At 35.3% G+C, this 18,861-nt stretch overlaps 1 protein-coding gene across 3 annotated transcripts in view; it reads right to left on the bottom strand.

Moving 5' to 3' along the window:
- The window catches only part of LOC127663313 (gamma-aminobutyric acid receptor subunit beta-2-like), a 62,013-nt gene that overhangs the window by 29,842 nt on the left and 13,310 nt on the right, over positions 1 to 18,861 (bottom strand). For all 3 annotated transcript variants that reach the window (XM_052154838.1, XM_052154837.1, XM_052154839.1), the window contains exon 4: positions 13,201 to 13,421. In XM_052154838.1, the coding sequence (XP_052010798.1) occupies positions 13,201 to 13,421 (221 nt within the window). The remainder of the gene's footprint in view (positions 1 to 13,200; positions 13,422 to 18,861) is intronic.

Raw genomic sequence — 18,861 nt, 5'->3', positions numbered from 1 at the left:
GTACTACATGTGTACAGGCCAAAAATCTAATAAATGACTTCGCTTTAATCAAAATGAAACTTAGTTTGTCATATAAAAATAAACATGAAAACAAGAATCTTTCGCATTGTGACATTGTGTGTATAGTCAATTATAAGTAAGGTTATATTAGGTTGATTTCTAGAAAAGCTTAAACACTGGGACTCTGTGTCTCTATGGCCATTGGACCAGTATTGGCAGATTTACAGGAAATCTGCTTGACAAAAGTCATTATTTTTAAAAGCCATTTGGTGACAATAGTTGTGCTTTAATACAATGTTTGCAATGTTTACAAATGGTATGCAAATGAACAAGTCCCTTTTGACCCTTTATTAAGCTAAAACTCAATATTATGTCTACCATTTGAGCAAAATGTCACTATAGGAAAATGTCCTTTGAAACATGCTGATCAATGCTAATCTAATAGGCAAAGCTGCTGTAAATTAAAATCATAAAACGAAATGTTCATGAGTCCTGTTGTCTATAATATTTTATATTATTATTGCTATTTAAAGTGTGATATTTGAAGTTCTAAAATATTGTGTGAAGTCAAAATTGTTAAAGAGATAGTGCACCCAAAAATGAACATTTTCTCATCATTTACTCTCATGCCATCCCAGATGTGTATGACTTTATTTTTTCAGCAGAACACAACCACAGATTTTCTCAGCTCTGTAGGTCCATACAATGTAAGTGAAATGTGATCAGACCTTTGTAGCTCCAAAAATCACATAAAGGAAACAGGCGTAATCCAGAAGACTCCGGTGGTTAAATGCATATCTTCAGAAGTGATATAATAGGTGTGAGTGAGATTTATATCTGAAAGTGAAAGTTAAAGTGGAGATTTAGACTAAAACAGAAAAAAGGATTTAAATATTACAAATATTAAAATGTTTCTCAACCACACCTATGATATTGCTATAAATTTCCTTTATGTTATTTTTAGAGCTACAAAGGTCTGATTCACTTGCATTGTGAGATACATGAGCTACAGAGCTGTGATATTTTTCTAAAAATCTTTGTTTGTGTTCTGGGACACATCTGGGATGGCATGAACGAGAGTAAATAATGAGAAAAATTTCAATTTTGGGTAAACTATCCCTTAAAGGGGGTAGTTCACTCAAATATGAAAAAAAGGTCATTATGTACTATTCCTCATCCCGTATGACTTTCTTTCTTTCTTGGACCACAGAAGGAGATGTTAGGCTGAATGCTAGTGACTGACAGTCTCAATCACTCACCATTGACTTTTTTTTGCATCTTCTTCCATACAACAAAAGTAAATGGTGACTTAGGCAAACACTCTGCCTAATATCTCCTTTTGTGTTCCACACAAGAAAGTCCTAGGGGTTTGGAACAAAATGAGGATGATTAAATGATGACAGAATTTTCTATTTTTCAGCCAAAATCATCAATACTCCCTGTGGTAACTCCCTTTATAGTGTGCAGTAGGAATGCACAATTAATCGAAAAACGAATCGCGATTATGAGTACGGCTGCCACGATTATGTAATTGTGAAAACTGACGAATACAGTGTTCAATTTATGTCTGCTCCTGTTGCATCAATGGTTTCTATTTACGATATGTTTTTGCAGTGGTTGAGTATTCTAACCAATCACAGACATGTTCGATGAGCAATGAATTGGCAAAGGCCAATCAGAGACGCTTTAATTAGTCCTCTGTCCTATCAGTAATGAAAACTGATCCTAATGTGCAAGTTTTAAACAGTCTGATGCCTAGATGCTTGCTTTATGTACCTCTGTTCGCAGTGGCACATGAAAATTAATACTGAAGAAACATCACCTGACACTCGAAAAAGTTGTAGAACAAAAGCGAAAAGCACTTGGAATTATTTTGGATTCATTGCATGTTGCGGCACTCACTAGCAACGTAGATGGTAAATACACTGCAAATGACCAACGCAACAAAACTAAAATGCTCCCGTTCTAATCAAGACATTTATGCGCTGTAAATCATTTATTTATTTTGTGGATTAGACCGCTTAGTTTTTAAAAATAGCATTCGCGATATTACAGAACTCTGTGCGGAGTGTCAGTGAGCTCGCACTTAATAGTGGAGTAATACATTTTTCATCCAAAACACTTTTTGTCAAATTCCACGAATATCTATTCTCAGTCTGCTAGCTGTCCGTTCTGTGCTGAAAAAAATCCTGTGTTTGTACAGAGTCCTGGCTCTATAAATGGGAAAATAAACAAAGTGGACTGGACCGAACCACACAACACTTCTGCTCGAGCATGAATTTGGGGGGCGGAGCTTCTGAAGGAGCACTGAAGGGAGGGGTGTGATGTTTGGCTGTTGAGTTCAACAGTCTTTCTCAGGAATCGCTTACTCCACCTTTAACTGCAGGGTTCAAACAGTACCCGTGGATGGATTTAGTGATTTTGGGGCCCTAGGCAAAATACAAGAATGGAGCCCTCTTCAATGACAAACATTTAGGTCGATTTTCTCTTGGTGCTGTAAGCATTTTTTTATTATTATATTTTTTTATGGAATGGTATGGAGAATATATTACTACGTCCTGAAAGATATCACTGACTACGGTTACATGGACACAAGAAAGCGGCTTATTGCAAGAAAGTGGGTTATTGTGAGAAAACAGCATTCCCGTTTACATGCACCATATAAGCGGCATACATTACTCTCGTAAACATGTGACTCGGTCAGTAAGCAGCTTTCTCCACAGCAACGTCATTTTCCTGCGACATGGCATCTGAGGAAGATTTCACTATTTTACTCTCTCTATGCATTCGCTTTATTTCCAGATATTCCAGAGTTGTTAATAATGTCTGACAACACATTATAAAAACACAATCTGGCTACTACACACTACAATACTGTATACAGTACCACTGCAATACATTTTATCTTTCTCCTTCTGCCTCTTTCTTAAAGCACTTTTCCTCCATCAACTTGACTTTGAATTAACTATATACTAATTATTAGACTAAAAGTTGACTTTGGTCAACTTTTAAATTTGAAAACATAAAAAAAGTTTGCTATTTACACTTCCAAATAGGGTGAAAACACATCAACAGTCAGAATTTTCTCTTTTTTTTATTATTATTATTATTTACGAGTGTCAACGCCCAGATCATAAACATCATCAACTGTTTATTGGTGACTATAGTGAGTGCTGTGCTCGTGGAAGCAGTGGTGGGTTGTGGTGCAGGCTGTACAGTGTTCTCTTAGGAAGTCTCGATTCCATGAAATTTGTTTCTCTCCACAAATTCAAACCAAACTGATCTAGCAACAATGTAGCTTAACTAGTAACTTGCAACAGAGTATACAGTGAAATCACACAAAACTGTCAGAGCGGTTTGGCTAACCTTCACCTGTTTACGAACTTGTGTAGATGCATAAAAACCTTGGAATATTCCACTACAGCTTGATCTGAGGGGAAAGGGGGTTGATTGCATTGATGGTGTTGAAAATAACAGCAATATCATTCATATCTGTGTTGTATCAGTGATATTTAAAATGTCAGCACAATTTATTTAGCATTTACGATAATATCAAAGCATATCATTTGTATTTTTAGGGCGCCCTAGGTGGATGCCTACCTTTGCCTAGTGCTACACCCGTCCCTGACAGTACCTGCAGTCAGTGATGGACAGTAGCTTCACAGAAAATTGCAACGCTATTAGCTTAACTACACATCTGAGTAGTGAGATGGTAGCTTTGCTAGTTTTAAATCAAGTAGCTTTTCAGTAGCAAAGCTATATTTTTGAAAGGGTAGCGCTGTAGCGTTGATAAATGCTACACCGCTACATCATGCCTTGTACCCGGTGTTTATTAATGCCAGTTTTGAATCAGAACTAAAGATTAATTACCTATTTGAGTTGGATCTTTACAATGAATTGGTCACACGTGATAGGAAAGTAGTCTGAATCGGTTCACGATTCAATCTGAATGACTCAGAAAGCTTGCGCTCACACTGCTGAATCATTTGGCATGCGCTCTCACTTGTCAACAAACTCATGGAATATTTTATAACACGGCAAATATAGATAACGCTGATTGCAGTGGATCTACAATCAATCAATGGCAAGCAAACCTGCAAATACATCCTATGGTTTGCCAGTGATGAAGAAAGTCTTTATTAAGTTCAATACGTGTGCAGTCTGTGAACAACTTCGGCTAAATTTGCCTACCAAAAGAGTATCAAACACTTATTAGTCTCCACGAAAACACTTAAAAATTACCATGACATTACCGTGTTTTTGGGACATGTACCATTACCTGGGAGCACCATGTTAATACACTGGTATATGAATGTGGAAATATAGCAAAGTACCGTGGTATTTTTTTATTACCTTGAAGCACCATGTAAATACAACAGTATATGAATATGGTAATCATATATCAAATTACCATGGTAGTAACATTGTATACTTTGAAGTACTTTGAAGCACCATGCAATTACAGAATGGTGCATAAATAGTTGTATATGAAAGTACCATGATATTAAGGAATTTGGCCTCATCTCAAAAGCTTCCAGTACATACAGAAATACAACAGCTAGACACAGAATTACAGGATGAATAGTATACTGTATGTGCGCAGAGGTTTTATACAGAAATGTGCAAATGAAATTATGTTTAAATGGGTATGGGTTTGTAGAGGTAGTAACATAAATATAAAAAATAAAATGTAAAAATTGTGATTTACATGTTGAACTTGTAAAGTTTTGTATAGGTAGCATGTCTATATATTAATTTACATGTTTGTTTTTTTACGTGCACATATGTATGCACGTACTGTATACTTGTATACTGTATTGCACTAATCTGTAATATACTGTACCATGACTTTTGATAAATGTCTACTTTTGGCATGTAGCTTGTAGTGTAACTTGCTACTTTTTCTGAAGTGTAGCTTTTAGCTTAGCTTAACAAATGTTTCTGTTGAGTAATTGGTAGCTTAGCTAGCTACATTTTTTGAGCAGCTTGCCCAACTGAATGACAGCAGTCATTGTAATGGAAGAGTTTGTCACGTTGCACGATTTCTGTGTACAATTTATAAAAAATTCAATAACAGTTTAGTTTTGTCATGTTAAGAAGCAGGCCAATGTGAATTTGGTTTGTATAAAACAGCAATAAAATAATTCAACTGTTCTAAGCTTGTTTTGGAGGTGTAGCCAACATAAATAATATGGCATGAATGGCATATTTCACGAATCACCGTCATTGTTATCGCGTCTGCTCTAATAAGACCCATTTGCCCCGCAGATGCTATTAGTTTACTTAACTAGGTTTAAAATGTTCACAAATCACAAAAACTCTATCACAATATTGCAAATGGCCAGCTGTGATCTAACGATGATCTTATATGAACAAGATCACCATTAAAGGGTAAGAATGGGTATGAAGATATATCAGTAATAAAACTCAAGAGCTTGCATATTTGGACTTGATAACTTGAACAATAAAAATGTGTACTTGTAAGTTGAAACTTACACTAACAGCACTGATGTGAAATCTTGTGAAGTTGAATGTTGCAATCTGGACAAATATGTATAGTACCACTTGCGATTAACTGCTCTGACAAGTGTAATCGCCAGTTCTCATTCAAACCAATGTCCCACGTTAACATAGGTAACCATGTTACCATGTGATGCTGTTAAAATCGCTCTTAAACTGTGTCAAATTCATTAGAACAGACATCGATTAAACAAAGCGTGTTGATGATGATACCAGCATTGTTTTCTCTTTGACAATTCATATTATCTGCAGAAAAGGCAAGTGAAATTATTCACATGCACGTGCACATCCACAGTTTTTATGATCCACACCGATGGCATTCATTGGCTAGGCATCAACCAGTAAAATTAGTTCAATGACCCCTCCCCCTCCGAACACTAGTCTTGCTATCTCATCTGTAATCACAAGTGCACAAGTGAGTTTTGCTACAGGATTTTCACAAAAATAGTTGCAAAAGTCAAAGCGTGAAGATTTCAAGTTGCAGTGCCAGATTTGAGAGGTTGTATGCGCTGATTTGTGGTTGTTCTGCGAAAATTAATTATATTACAAAAGATAATGTGAAATACAAGTTTGTGTCTGTAGTTGTATTTATGTGAATGTCACTTGTGACTACTTGTCTGCAATTGTGAATTCAAAACAAAAGCTTTGAATTATTGTCTGTGAGTGCAGATTGCAACATTCAACTTCACAAGATTTCACATCAGTGCTGTAAGTGTAAGTTTCAACTTACAAGTACACATTGTTATTGTACAAGTTCTCAAATCCAAATATGCAAGCTCTCGAGTTTTGCTACTGATTTACCTTTATAAATGAGCATCCATCTCGCCACCATAGCGCCTACTGAACGCAGTAAGTAACTTGGTCAATTTAAATCGGCAGTTAATATGTTTTAATATTAAATATATCATATTATTTACTGTATGCGGACCAATCATTTTAGAGGTAAAGACACATATTGCACGTCTGATGGTAGTTTTAGATTTTTATACCACCTTTGTCAGGCTTTAGAGGTGTGTTAAATGTGTGGGGATGTGTATTTATCAACCTGTTACATGTCACACTGGCATACTGAATCAAGAAAAAATGGTTTTGTCAATAGTTCAGAAAGAACCTACATATATTACTTCTACACCACAGATATCCCTTTAAAATAGCTTTTATTAGGCCTAACATTAACAAACATTATTACAACATTTAATGCCTAAAGGATGCTTAAAAGAAACTGGAGTGCAGCTCATATCCACCGTTGAAATCTGCTATCTGTAGAACAATGCGGTTGCCTACATTGTGACATCACAAAGTAATTTAATCTTTTAATCAGCATTAATAATCGTGTTTACAATATCAAGGACAATAATTGAAATTGTCATTTTTGTCATAATCATACAGCTCTAGTGTGCAGCACACCATATAAACAAATAAATATGAGGTAGAGGCAGACTAACTTTAAGAGAGAGCAGAGACAGGCCAGTGGTAGTTTTAACCCCAAGAGTATTTGCAGATGTGTAGCTTTAAATTGCATTTGTTTTTTCCAGGAAATACTTCACATAAGCTTCAGAGAATTTGTTTAATTTATTTGCATGTAAGAGACAAAAATAGATTTTTTTTGTTTGTTTGTTTTTACAACAAAGTTACATATAACTTGTAGCTACACCAAAAACACAAAATTAATTCCAATTCCAGTCTTAACCTTGATGGTCATCCTACTAAGCCAATATTGAAAACTTAAGTGTAAAAAAAACATTGTATTGATTTTGCAGCCAATTTAGCAATTTTCCTTCCACTGATGTCTTTTTATGGAAGCACAGGAGTGCCATTTACAAAAGAATTAAGGAATAAATTATCAATCTATTAATACGTAAAAAACAATTTGAATAAATAAAATATTTATAAATGAACAAATAAAAAACAGCACATTAATAGTCATTTTAAAAAGTATTTGTCAATTGCTCATCATCCATTGGCCAGTTGCTTTTCTTCATCCATTTTCCAATTCCTTTTCTTTATTGTTTGACTTTTCCTTTTATTTTACCGTTTGTCAATTCATACAGCTGAAACCCAGGAGTGCCAATCAAAAAAGAACAAAGGAATAAATGATCAATCTATTAATTTGAAAAAAAAAAAAACTTGAATAAAAAAGTCAATTTATAAATGGACAAATAAAAAGACACATTTAAATGTGTTTATTTAATTAATGTTTAAAAATGTTAGTATATTTAACAATAAAATTGTGCATTAATAAATCTTATCTATTAAATGTTTAAAATTGCATTAAATTTAGGAATAAAATACCATGAATGATCTTTTTAATGCACTTTAAAAGCATAGGTATACACAGCAGTTTTAAAACATGAATTCAATAAACACAATAGTGTCTATTTATTTGTACATTATAAATAGGTATACACAGCAGTTTGGTGTGGAATATATACAGTGAGGAAAATAAGTATTTGAACACCATGCTATTTTGCAAGTTCTCCCACTTGGAAATCATGGAGGGGTCTGAAATTGTCATCATAGGTGCATGTCCACTGTGAGAGACATAATCTAAAAAAAAATCCAGAAATCACAATGTATGATTTTTTAACTATTTATTTGTATGATACAGCTGCAAATAAGTATTTGAACACCTGTCTATCAGCTAGAATTCTGACCCTCAAAGACTTGTTAGTCTGCCTTTAAAATGTCCACCTCCACTCCATTTATTATCCTAAATTAGATGCACCTGTTTGAGGTCGTTAGCTGCATAAAGACACCTGTCCACCCCATACAATCAGTAAGAATCCAACTACTAACATGGCCAAGACCAAAGAGCTGTCCAAAGACACTAGAGACAAAATTGTACACCTCCACAAGGCTGGAAAGGGCTACGGGGAAATTGCCAAGCAGCTTGGTGAAAAAAGGTCCACTGTTGGAGCAATCATTAGAAAATGGAAGAAGCTAAACATGACTGTCAATCTCCCTCGGACTGGGGCTCCATGCAAGATCTCACCTCGTGGGGTCTCAATGATCCTGAAAGGTGAGAAATCAGCCCAGAACTATATGGTAGGAGCTGGTCAATGACCTGAAAAGAGCTGGGACCACCGTTTCCAAGGTTACTGTTGGTAATACACTAAGACGTCATGGTTTGAAATCATGCATGGCACGGAAGGTTCCCCTGCTTAAACCAGCACATGTCAAGGCCCGTCTTAAGTTTGCCAATGACCATTTGGATGATCCAGAGGAGTCATGGGAGAAAGTCATGTGGTCAGATGAGACCAAAATAGAACTTTTTGGTCATAATTCCACTAACCGTGTTTGGAGGAAGAAGAATGATGAGTACCATCCCAAGAACACCATCCCTACTGTGAAGCATGGGGGTGGTAGCATCATGCTTTGGGGGTGTTTTTCTGCACATGGGACAGGGCTGACTGCACTGTATTAAGGAGAGGATGTATTACGTAGATTTTGGGGAACAACCTCCTTCCCTCAGTTAGAGCATTGAAGATGGGTCGAGGCTGGGTCTTCCAACATGACAATGACCCGAAGCACACAGCCAGGATAACCAAGGAGTGGCTCTGTAAGAAGCATATCAAGGTTCTGACGTGGCCTAGCCAGTCTCCAGACCTAAACCCAATAGAGAATCTTTGGAGGGAGCTCAAACTCCGTGTTTCTCAGCTGACAGCCCAGAAACCTGACTGATCTAGAGAAGATCTGTGTGGAGGAGTGGGCCAAAATCCCTCCTGCAGTGTGTGCAAACCTGGTGAAAAACTACAGGAAACGTTTAATTGCAAACAAAGGCTACTGTACCAAATATTAACATTGATTTTCTCAGGTGTTCAAATACTTATTTGCAGCTGTATCATACAAATAAATAGTTAAAAAATCATACATTGTGATTTCTGGTTTTTTTTTTAGATTATGTCTCTCACAGTGGACATGCACCTACGATGACAATTTCAGACCCCTCCATGATTTCCAAGTGGGAGAACTTGCAAAATAGCAGGGTGTTCAAATACTTATTTTCCTCACTGTATATATATATATATATATATATGTGTGTGTGTGTGTGTGTGTGTGTGTGTGTGTGTGTGTGTGTTAATTTTCATTTGAAAGAGGCACTTTCGTAATACACATAAGTAATACACAACTTTAGTTTAAACTGCCATTTGCTGCACAAAAGTGTGCTCGCTTGCCTTCTCTGTGACAGTCATTCCGAGAGTCCGCCTTTTCTCGATCATACACAGAAAAATATTTTAATGAAAATAAAATATTTAAAGATGATCATACAGTGTTTTTAAAATGAATGTGATATAACTGAAAGGAGATGTGCGTTTTCTCCAGTATAAATTCTGGAAAGTCCATCGGCTTTCTCCAGCATGAGTCGTTGCCCTTGTTTACCTCCGTCGCGTGTTTCAGTTGGGGCATGGGTTAGGAGGCTGGTTGTGTTGACAGCATCATGATTACCAGCTCCCATCCTAAACACATATCACAGTGCATGCACATGCAGGGTCGTGTTCAGCATTTCACAGCAAGAGAACGAGCTGTGAAATGGATGAAGAAAAGCAATTGCAAAAAGCTTTTTAAAATGACTTATTAATGTGCTGTTTTATTGCTACATTTTAAAACATTAATTAAATAAACACATTTAAATTCATTTGTTCATTTATAAATTGGTTTATTAAAAAAAAAAATTTCAACGAGCCGCCATTAACTTCTGATATGATTCGCATCCATTTCTTATGCACTGGATTTGCATATCCAATAATATCACGTAAAATACTCAAACCGTCGTCCAATGACAGGCTGTCTTACATCCTCTTCGATTGGCACGTGGGAGAGGGGGAGTCGAAAGATCATTGGTTGCTCCCATGAGTCAACAGTCCAATGATATTTTTTAAACTTGATTCTCAATTGGAGAAAGAAAAGGAAAAGCAAAACGAAAAAGAAAAGCCCTTGGCAAATGGATGAGGAAAAGCAATTGGCAAATTAATTAAGAACAGTAATTGCCAAATACCTTTTTAAAATGCAATTTAAAAGATGTTTTTAAAGTGTATCAAAAAGTGCATTTAAAAGACTCATTAATGTACTCATTTATTGCTACATTTAATGACAATTTAAACATTAAATAAATATGATTATTAATGCACAATTTTACTGTTAAATATAATTACATTTTTAAACATGAATTAAAGAAACACATTTAAATGTATCTTTTTATTTGTCCATTTATGAATTGACTTATTTATACAAGTTTTTATTTTCAAATTAATAGATTGATAATTTATTCCTTCGTTCTTTTTTAATTGGCACTCCTGGGCTTCAGCTGGATTGACAAACTGTAAAAGTAAAAAAATAAAGGAAAGCAACTGGCAAATGGATGAAGAAAAGCAATTGCCAAATGCCTTTTAAAATGCAATTTAAAAGATGCTTTTAAAAATGACTTATTAATGTGCGGTTTTATTGCTAAATATAAGTACATTTTAAAACATGAATTAAATAAACACAATTGTGTCTATTTATTTGTCCATTTGTAAATTGTTTATTTTATTCACATTTATATTTTAAAATTAATAGATTGATAATTTATTCCTTCATTCTTTGATGGCACTCCTGGGCTTCCATATCTTTTCCATTTTTCCAGCTGCATCATATTCATCCATCTTTACACAGAAAGATGGCACACAAGCATGTGATTACACTAAATAAATTAATGCAAGCTATAAATAGAAGCTTGTTCACACCAGCTCTGTCCTATCCTTAGACATCAACAAAGCCTCTGAAAATACACCAACCAGCCATTGCACTTGCATAGAACATAGTCAACCTTTATGTAAATGAGAGTTAAAGAGTATTTCTTAATTTAATTGTATGACTTATCCACTGTAAATGAGATGTAAATGGAACACCTCTTCTCTCAGTCACCAAGTGTAGTTATTTAGATTCGATTAAGTCTATTATCTCCTACTGTAAATGAGTCCACTGAATTTAGACCGATGTGGCCCTAACTGACTTTGTTTACACTTAAATCAATATGAGTCTATTCAACATTAGTCTCAGCCTCAGACGGCACAAACATGGACCATCCACATTAACTGATTGTCTGATGCATATTGCACCCACTTTCTCGATCTGGCAAGCTCTTATCTGATTGGCTGGTTTCACGCAACTTCTGGGAGTTAGGTTTTTAATCACACAGGTTTTTACAAGGTACAGAACTGAAGCAATGAGCACGTCTGATGAAGAATCACTGAATTTTTAGGTTATTGTCATCAAATGTTTGAAAGATACTCAATTTTTGTTTGAAGCACTTAGTATTATGTTATTAGCATAAAGTCAAATGAAAATGCAAAACATAATATTCTGCTCTGTGTCCTAAGCTATGTCTGTGAAATAATTCACTTTTGCATGGACAGAAAATAAAAAATAAAAAATTGCGCCATTTTTCTTTTTTTTTTTTTTTTTTGGTACAGCCATTTGCGGAGATCCATTATTTAAATCATTTTGTCTTAAAATTATGACAATATTATATATTGTCTTAATACAATCTATTTCTGATCATTATTTCTCTAATCTGCAACCAAACAAACCGTGCTTGGTCACATTGCATTTTAGTCAGATTGTTTCTTTTTGTTTAAATGAATGGATCTTGGCCATAATAAGCTGACCAGACATTAAACTGGAGTCACAAAATACAAAACGAAAATTGTCAATTAAAACAAGGGAGCAGTAACCTGACTCGGAGCAGTGTTTTATTTTGAGTTGTATTTAAACCTGTATACTTTCATCTCCAAGGTGGTGTTCCTGTCTTTTAGGAATAAGATAATCAGATCAACCTGCCAGTGCTCAATAGTCAGTTGTAGAAGAGCGCTGTTATTTTCTTTTCCCCCTGATAATTGAGGAACTTGCCTTGGCAGGCTTAGTGGAGAAGAGCACCAGAAAAACACGGACAACACACGCACTCACAAACCCAGAAATCTCTCTGCCCCACCTTCAAACAGTCTCATTTTCAGCAATCTTTCATGTCAAACCAACTGCAACGCACTAAATACACGCTCGAACTCTTACACAAGCACACATACTCGCCCACAGCCTATGCTGTCTTACATATGACTGTTTCCATTGACAAAGTAGCGTGCAGGCAGTCCCTGAAGTAATGTTCTGCAGGCCAGGTCACTGCACTCTCTCACACTCCCTTCAACGTTCTCTCATGTGTATTTAGTCTCTCTACACAATTTTTGCTTTTCTGTTATGTAAAAATATGTGTTGGCTTATGTAATTGGTTACTTACATAGTGAAGCCTTATAAATTACATTTATTGGTTTGCATAACGTAATGGCACTGAATTATCTGCTGCAATGCAGATTTGTAATTTTTAAGTACCCTTCTGATAAGTACAACACTGTCAGTCTGAGGAACAGAATGCACAATATGGGGTTTTGGAATTAGCAACAACAATTTCATCCTTTCTAAACATAGACACCGATGTTGAGTAATTTACACCAGCATAATGCATCAACAGAGAGGGGAAATAAAAACAGGCATCAGAACACATTGTTAACGTGTTATGTGGGTGGTTTGCTAATAGCTCGCACCGGTGAATGGACAGAATTATGAGACTAGTTAAACAGCCTGTGCTGCGATCGTGATTACAGGTCAAAGTTTGGTCGATAACGACAATGACAACCTGAAAGGACGTACCTTAATCCGTACAGCACGGTGCCGTCTGGGTGCAGCCGTATCATGCGGTTCTTGACTGTGACTCCGTGAACGAAGGATTTCTTGTCGTTGAGGAAGTAAGTGTCAGGTACCCACAGCTGGTCCGCCACGCGGTTATCCAAGGTCAAATTGAGGGGGATCTCAGAGTAAGACAAACGTTTGTCTCGCCATGCTTGCTGGAAATACATGGTCAGGGTGTAGTCCTAGAAATTAAAGGAATAGTAAGATCATGAATACTTCTGACAATAAATATATTCTACCTACAGTATAAAAAACAGAAGTAGTATGGGTCAACTGATATGTTTTTCCAATGGCTGATGCCGATAATTAAAGAGCAGGCTGACTGATTACCAATATTATGCTGATAAACAATGGCGTTTAAAATTCTGTGACCACACTGAAAATCTGGGATTCCAAATTTAATTTAAAATTGGAAATAAACAGAATAAAATGTTTCAAAATTTTGAAACATTTTGAACAAACAATGAAAAATATATTTATATTATAATATATTTTTGTTAATGTTAGTCAATAAAAATACAATTGTTGTTAACAAAACGTTAACAAAAACAACATTTGAGTTTTAAAATATATTTGTATATGTTGAACTTAACATTAACTAAGATTAATAAATACTGTAAAAGTATTGTTCATGGATGGATGGATGGATGGATGGATGGATTATATGGTTTTGTAACAATTCGGTTCAATATATACGATATGAGGTTTATGATTCTATATTATCTCGAGTTGATATGATAACACTTAAATGACAAATTATGGCAGAAAATTGTGTTTATTTTTTGAAAAATGGTTGCGCAAAATGCACATAATTTCTCATCAAAATAGGTAAGGGATAATCTACGGCTATGTGTGTTAAACGGTTTTAAATACATGACGTTGAGGTGAAGAACCACCCGACGTGAAGCCGAGCATTTAAAATCGTTCAGTGCACACCTAGCCGTGAATTATCCCGTTTATGCCATGACTACTTGCCAGAATGTATTAGTTGTAGCTGTAATATACTGTATTTTCTGCAGCAAAAATTTTGACCGGGAGAATCTTAGGGCTGTTAGATCTGCAGTTCTGCCTGTTCTAAATCAGACACTGAGAAAAAGTAGTGCGTACACACACTTGGTCAAAACTTTGAATTTAAATGCACAATCCAGAAATAATAATATCCACAGAATGGAGTGGTTGGCACTCCAGATAAAATGAATTATTGAATTTTCATTTATTGTAATTTTCACATTAATGTGGAAAAACTGACGTTACAAAACTGGTAGTGACAGTAAAAGTAGCAATTACTGCATAATAAGGGCAAAACCATTCAAAACATTCTCGAACCTGTAGATTTGAACATCTGAGATATCTGTATGTATCCATCAAGGCTGCACAATTGACTGAATTAATAAAATCGCAATTTGTCCTTGCTCGGTAGCAGGGGTGGAAAGAGTACTGAAAAATAATACTCAAGTAAAAGTACTGTTACATCTTAAAAATGTAGTATTAGTAGAGTAAAAGTACAATTACTCAAGTAAGAGTACAAGAGTAGCTCATTTAAAAGTACTCATGAGTAGTGAGTATTGAGTACTGAGTTGCAAAATCTATGCCGCTTTATAATAAAACTCGATGCTGCAATTTAAAAATGTTGCACACATACAGTAATTTACATTCCTTTTTATAGCTGTTTGCCAGAATGAATAAAGGGTGTTTGTAATTGACAACTTTTAAAATACATCACTTATCTAAGAAACTGTAAGCACTACATTAATCTGATGGAAAAATTTAATAAAAGGGCGACATGATTACAGAAATTAAAAGATGAAAAAGTTATTTTCAAGTTATTATCATAATGTATGAAACAATTACATTAAAATCAGTTTATGTTTAGGGTCTAAATGTTCCTTAATGCAGACAAGACAGAGTTACTGTTGCACATAAAACATGTTCAAAATAATGCAAGGGATGCAAAAAATTATGAAAACCCACTAAAAAAGCAGGGTCACTTGGTGCGTTATGTCCCGCACAATAGAGGGGTTGGTAGTGGTTTGGTACAGGTTTGGTACAGGGGCCACATCAGGCTTCAAAGGAATAATTCACACAAAAATGAAAATTCTCTCATCATTTACTCACCCTCATGCCATCTCAGATGTGTATGACTTTCTTTCTTCAGCAGAACTCAAATTAAGATTTTTAGAAGCATATCTCAGCATTTGTGGTCCATAGTGAATGGGTGCCAAATATTCTCCAAAAAATCACATAAATCAGCATAAAAATAGTCTAATCCATGTAACTCCATGACTTCAGAAATGATATGATAGGTTGGGTGAGAAACAGATCAATATTTAAGTCAATTTTTAGTATAAATTCTCCTCCCTGCTCAGTCAATCTCCACTTTAACTTTCACATTCTTCTTTTGTTTTTAGTGATTCATATTCTTCATGATGACGATATATCGCCATCTACTGGGCAGGGTGAAGAATTTCTAGCAAAAATGTACTTAAATATTGATCTTTTTCTCACCCACACCTATCATATCACTTCTGAAGACATGGATTTAACCACTGGAGTCATATGGATTACTTTTATGCTGCATTTATGTGCTTTTTGGAGTGTCAAATTCACTTGTATTGTATGGCCCTATAGAGCTCAAATATTATTCTAAAAATCATCATTTGTGTTCTGAAGAAAGAGAGTGTTACACATCTGGGATGGCATGAGTGTGAGTAAATGATAAAATAATTTTCATTTTTCAGTGAAATATTTCTTTAAGTAGCACATGGAGGGGCACATTGCCCTCCTTTTGAGATACAATGTTCCACATTGATTTAGTTCTTGTATCTTTTAAGCCTAGAAATAGTTTCATATTCTAATGCATGATGCACAATTTTCTGAAGTTTGTGACTGGTGGAATGTTCTACTGAAGTATCGCTCTGCAAATGTTGATACTTTTCTTTCAGGTATTAGAAAAAACTTGATTAAGGCTAAACATAATTATACATTATTTTATCATCTACTTTCCTGGTAATTTATTATACAAATTAACACACTCTCTACATCAGGGGTCGGTATTATAAAAAAAACTAACAATATTTAAATATCACTGTTTTATTCTATTACATTAATACTGTTAAAGCTAATAAAGCTATTTGGACAGTAAGTAGTGAGTGGTTTTCTCGTTTCCTTGTTAACGTTGTTTGATTAATATCCTTTATATGACATAGTCTACTAGACAGTGCTCAATTCGGTCCATGTACACTTCAAGTCCAACATTTTGATGCAAATACAATTTTTGCCCCACTGTTTATACTCACTGTAGACCAAACCACCTGTGTTTACATTAATGCCTCGTCAGGATGGGAGTTGGCAGAATTATAAAGTGTATTTGATCATTTAGGTGCAATAGCTCAAACACTAGCCGGCAGCCACCTGTCAATCAAACAGCACGCAGCTACAGAAGTCAGGAAATAAAAAGTCAATCTTTTATATTTTATCTAGATAGAAAAATGTGGTTTCTCTTGCTATTGCGATCAATGAAATGAACACCCCTGTTCTAGATGCAGAACATAGGCTAAATATAGAAAATGACTCAAAAGTTTATCATCGATATCGATCTCTTTTTTCCTTTCTTTTCTTTTCAGATAAACATCAAGATCATTTTATTGCCCAACCCTATTGATAACATTGCCTTAATCTCTCACTACATTATAAACACACAAAATCTAGTAAGCAGAAATATGATATTTGCCTTAATATGTTTCTTCAATTTAGAGGTAGGACTAATGATGATATGAGCAAGTTAAACTCACATGACACAATCAAGCATTTGGCCTTTTTCATTGCGAAAATTCCTTTCAGGCGTTGAACTGTTGTTTTTTATTTACAACTATTCATTTACCCATATTTTCTCTAAATGTACTTGTCATATTCCCTGTTGTCTTTTGTTTTTGTGCTTTTATGTTGGAATTCTTTAGTTTCCTGTTTCCTGTGTTAGTTTTGTAGTCCTTGTAGTTTTATTCCGTAATTGATTCTCCCTGACCGTTTCTCATTCCCTGATTGTTTCACCAGGTGTTCCTTGTTTTCCCTTGTGTATTTAAGCCCTTGTTTTCCATTTCCTTTTTTTGTTTTTGCATCTTTTGTCTATGCTCTGTGCTAGGTTCCCTGTCTTTTCCTTTTCCTTTTCCTTTTCCTTTTCTTCTGAGTTAGCGTGTTTATTTTTCAGTTTAATAAAGCTGCGTGTAGATCCTCATTCCTTGCCTGCCATGTCGCAGTACTAAATAACCAATATCTACTTGAAATTCACGAAAACTAATACAATTGAAAACATATTGTAAGTAAATAAAATTAAATACATTTGAAAACAGAAATTGTGCATTATGCATAAACTAGGCAGTTGGTAGATTTTGGTATTGACACTAGAAAGAATGACCACACATTTTAAACGGCCAATCATTATCACTGTCTAAAGCACATGATTTTATCTTCGGGTTAGTTCAGGGGTGGTTTGGACGTGGTTATCAGCATGTCCAGAGAATGAGGGGACAGTGGGTTGGCTGAGTGGTGGCAGGCAGTTTCAGCCCCATATTTATCTCTCTGTGCTTCTCCAGCAGTGACCTGCGAGGGAACTCGCAGTAACCGGTAATCGTCTTCTGCCAAAAATATCCCAGCACACTTGATAAAGTTACTCTCAGGCATAAGAGCAAAGAACCCCCCCTCTGATTCAAAAGCCGCCAGAGGAACCAGCTGTGCATCACACAGTCCCGCATGTGCATGCTCAAACAGCCGCTTCAGCATGACCAAACACACACTCAACACTAAACACACCTGAACACACACACATGCCCTATTTGTCAAACATTTATCCCAACACAAAAAAATCGCAATGCCAGTTTCTAAAGAAAATGTGAGTGTTGCGTGCAAGTGTATTGTAAGAGTCTTGTGAATGGTTTTTAGTGTGCTGCTATGTGGTTGCTACGGTGTTCTGAGTGGTTGTAAGTGAAATGTGATGCAGTTGCTATGTTGCTGAGTGGTTGCTAGGGCATTGCTAGGTGATTGGTAGGGTATTCTGGGTGGTTATATTGTAATTTACACTGGTAATGACAATAAACCAAACTTAAATTAAAATATTTTAAAATACAGAACAGAGAGTACAAATTATTGATAGCAAAGATATGACTAAATAAACCCCTGATAATTATGTAGAAGTACATAGTCTCTCAGAATTCCCTCCCACCGCAACACTGTAAACCCCAATGTTGTCATTACTGGAAAAATCTAGTTGTATTGACTCTTAATTAAACATTACGTGTAAATGTCCAGTTTTGGGCTCATAACACAAATATCTATGTTCCTTTAAGTTATTTATGTAAAAAAATCTATAGAAGAGATTTAAAATGTTAAACCAAATGACTGAGTACAAAATTGAGGCTATGAGGAATACCTATAATCACTTTAATTACTTATTAAAGTAATAAACTTAATTATGTTCAAAGAGAAATTATGGGGGCATTTAAATAGTTGTTATTAAGAATTTATAGAGGTTTCACCTGTTTTGTAAAATTATTTACAGTATATTTGTTTGTTACAAATAGTTGTTTCGTGTGATGACACCATTAGGGTGATCTGTGTCCCCTTTAGTCA

Source organism: Xyrauchen texanus, chromosome 23 (assembly GCF_025860055.1).
Source record: "Xyrauchen texanus isolate HMW12.3.18 chromosome 23, RBS_HiC_50CHRs, whole genome shotgun sequence".
In the NCBI taxonomy this organism is placed as follows: domain Eukaryota; kingdom Metazoa; phylum Chordata; class Actinopteri; order Cypriniformes; family Catostomidae; genus Xyrauchen; species Xyrauchen texanus.
This window is presented reverse-complemented; position numbering and strand designations above follow the sequence as displayed.